Source organism: Pollachius pollachius (genome assembly GCF_949987615.1).
Source record: "Pollachius pollachius genome assembly, chromosome: 3".
Classification (NCBI taxonomy): domain Eukaryota; kingdom Metazoa; phylum Chordata; class Actinopteri; order Gadiformes; family Gadidae; genus Pollachius; species Pollachius pollachius.
The window spans coordinates 22,881,219-22,885,653 of NC_136936.1; the positions used below are offsets into that span (position 1 = coordinate 22,881,219).

At 41.1% G+C, this 4,435-nt stretch overlaps 1 protein-coding gene across 1 annotated transcript; it reads right to left on the reverse strand.

The window, feature by feature from the left end:
• Positions 1 to 1,741: 1,741 nt before the first annotated feature.
• Positions 1,742 to 3,986, reverse strand: LOC307072063 (lysophosphatidic acid receptor 4-like). Its single transcript, XM_079731227.1, has 2 exons — positions 3,868 to 3,986; positions 1,742 to 3,400 (listed from the first exon to the last, which is right to left on the reverse strand). The coding sequence occupies exon 2, from the start codon at positions 3,379 to 3,381 to the stop codon at positions 2,557 to 2,559; it is 825 nt and encodes a 274-aa protein (XP_079587353.1). The 5' UTR covers positions 3,382 to 3,400; positions 3,868 to 3,986; the 3' UTR covers positions 1,742 to 2,556.
• Between the last annotated feature and the right edge of the window lie 449 nt (positions 3,987 to 4,435).

Sequence of the window (4,435 nt, forward strand, 5' to 3'; positions counted from 1 at the left end):
CATTAAAGTAGTCTGGACAATCTACATTTTTTATTCTCAACAATTTTAAGGAGGATCTTCCTCTCTCTCCTCACTGGAGAAGCTGCCACTGACACACACACTTACACACAAACATGCAAATACACACACACACACACATGCACACAAACACATACAGACTAACATACAGTTAACACAATTGTTGTTTTTACCTACAGAGATACGTTTCTAAGTTTTTGGTGTACTTTAAAGATCAAGCCCAAGGCTGCTTCGCTTTCAAAAACAGAGCAGAGTGCAAGGCTGAGGATAAGGTGGAAGCACTGACTCAAGGCTCCAATATCTACTAGTATTTACCTATAGCGGAGATAGAAGATTAATAGTAGCTTGCAGTACAAGGGGGGAAAAGGTAACATGAGACATATGTTTCTGCTAGGGGGCACCAGCCGCTCCAACTCATGTCCTGTGATCAGGCAGAGATAGAAGACAGCAGGCCCTTAAGCTCACTGTAAAGATGACTGTATCACCCAATATGTATTACACAGCTCTGTTTAATAATCGCTTCTAATTGGTCAATTAAGGCATTCTACGGTCTGTTGTTGTGTAGCTGCCCGTTGCAATGGATAACAGTTGCCATGGCCGCAATTTCTAACAGTAGAATCAAACAGACTTTTTTTTAATGAGGAAGTAATCAAGCCATTTTTTTATAAATTAAATCATTTTATGTTTTGTGTTATCTCCCAAAATTGATTTCTGCTTATTAATGCAGAAGCTGTAGGCAACGGGACAACATTTTGGTATTTGCAGTCCGAGTAGTATAGAGGGATTATCAGTCTACGTCACTTTACGTCACTCACCGCTCTACGCGCATGTCGTTGGCAGAAGGAGACGAAGCCGACAAGAGCCGCAATCATGTCTTGTTGTGCGGTTGGTTGCACAAACCCTTTAGATAAGACTGATTATCCCATTTATTATACTTCTTGCTTGCCAACATAATACAACAATTCAAATACTTTAAATATTATGCTTTTTCTTATTCATATTGCAGGCTTATTAAATGTATAATCTGTTTGAGTTCATCTCCCTCAAAAAGTAGTTACACACACTCGCGCTGTTCATTTCAATGGAAACCGCGACGGTCTATACTTTCAAAGTAAAGTGTACATATTTATAATTCGAAATTCGTCCCAGCCTTTATACCATATAATATATATTTTCTGATTACAGTTTAATGTAACAGTTAGCTGAAAAAATCGCTAATTAACACCGCAAAAATTAACCGCACAGAGATAATCATGGCAACCGGTCAAACAAATTTTCTTTTTGCCATCCTTCTGCCTGTGCATCCGCTGTGTTGATAAACAAATAATCCCCCTATTTCCTGACCAATCGTTTGACCTTTGGTTGGATGGAGGTACAAAGTCTGTGTGGAGAACAAACATTTCAGAAGCTATCAGCTATAGTTGTTTGAACCGGTTCACAGGGAGAGAACTGGTCGCTTGTGAAGCAATTTGGTCGTAACAATGACCATGATCCGGCTACAACCGTACCCACGAAATATATCCCGTTGTTCCCAGAGGTAAATGTCCGTCAGACAATAGCCGGATTATTGATATTTTAGCTGTGAGATTAGGGGGATCACTACTGCATAAAACAGTTTAAAATGAGCTTAAACTTGAACCTGACCTCCATGTATGATATGAATTAAATACTTTCATTTCAAAAAAACATTCTCAGGTCTTTTCTGTGTTTTATTGACATTCATATTCACAGCAGTGTGCATGGTGAACGGCGATTCAGAGGAACACTGTGAATCACCAGCTAGCACATTCACCTAAATTCAAAGTCCAATATCCAACTTGTTCACTACTTTATAACACATCTTCTCCTCATTCTTCCCACAAACACACTTCTAAATCCCACAATGTAAAATACATCAAGATAATGGTAAACACATTAATTTGCTAACCGCTTGCAAGACTTAATCTAAAATCAGAACAAATAAAGAACCCAAAAGCACTAGAATGAACAATGGAGGGAAGTGAAAGATTTGGCTATTGGCTATTATTAACTTGTACGGGGTCTCGGATCCTTCCTGAATGGTGTCTTTCGGACCACCCAGCCGATTGTCAGACCAATGGGAGGCTGCAGTGGTTCTAGGAGGCTTATAATGTAGCAGAGACTCCAGGCAAGGTGCCATGCCATCTCTGCTTATTCATTATCATTCAACTATGGGACACAAACCATTACCTTAACACTAACTTTATGTAATCTGCCTACTGAAAAACATTACATTTGAATTATGTCCAGTCATTTCAAGCCACTATCATCAATCAAGTATAAAAGCACATATATGCATGAAAATTGAACGTAATCTAGTTGCTTGTGTAAGGCTACTTTCTAACATCAAAGTTGCAGCATCAAAGCATTTTTTTTAATTCAAATACATTTCTCATGGAATCGAGCAAGCACATTCTAATGCAATATACAATAACAGAAAAAGATACATATATCATCTGTCAGAATAGTTCATTTCATGCCACTTGCCTCCCCTCCCCGCAAGTCACTTTTGCTCACCTGCTATTTAAGCGAGGAAGACACCGAATTATCTTTCTTCTTCCAGAAAGAATCCAAAGAAAAGTAATACAACAGAGGATCAAAGCAGCAGTTCAAGCTCGCAAGACACATAGTTGCATAGATGGTGGTAACATGACCAACTATCATTGCCAATGAAACAGGTAAGAAAAAGATGACAAACATCAAAAGGTTCATCGCAAAGATAAGCATAACATTGATCTTGTTGTCGGTCATCTGTCCAGATGCACCGAGCTGATGCAATTTCCAGGACACCATGGAAGTTGAGAATATATTGACTGCCAGCAGAGTTAAGACTAAGCAAGCCTGTATATACATGGGTGCTGTTGGCCCCGTCCAGCTGTCGGAGAAAACAAAGCAGGTAGTTTGATTGTTGTGGTATCTGTTTCTTGAAAAAGATACACTCTCTGGGATGTTTACAGCCACTAGAAAGATCCAAACCAAGCCACATGCTTTCCAGCTGTTGGTGGTGTTGCGCAGGTGCCTGGACCTCAGAGGGAACACCACAGCCAGCAGTCGGTCCACACCGATGAAGGTGATGAAGATGGCGCTGGCACGGATGTTGTTTCGAAACAGCATGGTCATGAAGGTGCAAGCAACAACCCCCAAGGACCAGGTGCCCGTTGCATAGTAGTAGACTCTCATTGGCAGGGACAGCACCAGCAGCAGGTCGGCCAATGCCAGGTTGATCATGAAGACAGCGCTGGGAGACTTGAGCCGGTGGCGTTGTATCAGGATCCACAGGGACGCGGCGTTGAGCGGCAAACCCAGCACCACGATGCACCCAAAGACAACCGCGTAGTTGATCATCTGCTCCTCTTTCAGGCTTCTGCAGAAAGTAACACCAGCAAGTGGGGAAACACAGCTTACATCCTGTTAAGGAAATAAGCTGTATGAACAGAGGTCAAGTTGCATGCTTTGCAGCTGCCTGAACCACAAAAAGGATACCAAGATTGTTAAGTGAACTTACTTTATCAAATGATGATCATTCTGAAAATACATTATTATCTAACATCATATTAACACAACATCATATTAACATATTTCCTTATCTTTATTTATTTACCTTGTATCAAGGTATATCTAGACTTTAACATGTGTTTCATAACTTTATCATCAGATTCCGGGAAAAGAGTTCAATCTATAATACAGCTGAGAAAGAGCTGTTAAAGTTCAATATTGGGATGCACTCACATTTAGCACTAATGCGCGTAGGATAAAATACACCCTGCACACTGCAATATTGTTGTTTTATCATTGAAATTGGATAAAAATACACTAAATAACTTATCGTACCTTAAATGAAACACTAAGTGGTTTGCTTGAGAACAACCAGTGTTATTTCCCCTTGATTTTCTCACTGCGTCATCAACTTCCGTCTATCGCAAGCACTCATTGAAGGTGTTGAGGGACTGAAAGCAAATTGGCTGTGAGTGTGGTAAAGTACATGACTTTGCTTGCCTCTAACTTTCTAACGGAAAGGGTTGGATTGTTTTGAGGTCTGAGATATTGTGGTTTGTATTGTGATTCAAGACACAAGGGGCGGGCGCTATCTTGCATCCGGCGCAATTGACTTTCTACACCGACGCATGTGTCGTTGCTAATTTGCAACTGGCGCAGAGCGTTCTTTTCCCTCCACCACAACGCGTCGGTAAATTTGGGAATGATCTTGCGCCCCAAGGGGCGGTTCGGCGAAAGGAGGAGGCGTGTTCTGGCACAAACGTCCCTGGTGCTATTTTGCAGTTTCAGAAAACAATTCCGCCACAAACCAGGAAATACCTGGTTTAAAGTCAGTGGCGCGTTGTTCAGATGCTATTTTAAGGGCGCATGCATAATGTCATCTACCTAGCCACACATTCTTGGT

Bases quoted from the DNA above. Each gene is read 5' to 3' on its own strand.
- LOC307072063 (XM_079731227.1), bottom strand. From the start codon at position 3,381: ATGATCAACTACGCGGTTGTCTTTGGGTGCATCGTGGTGCTGGGTTTG.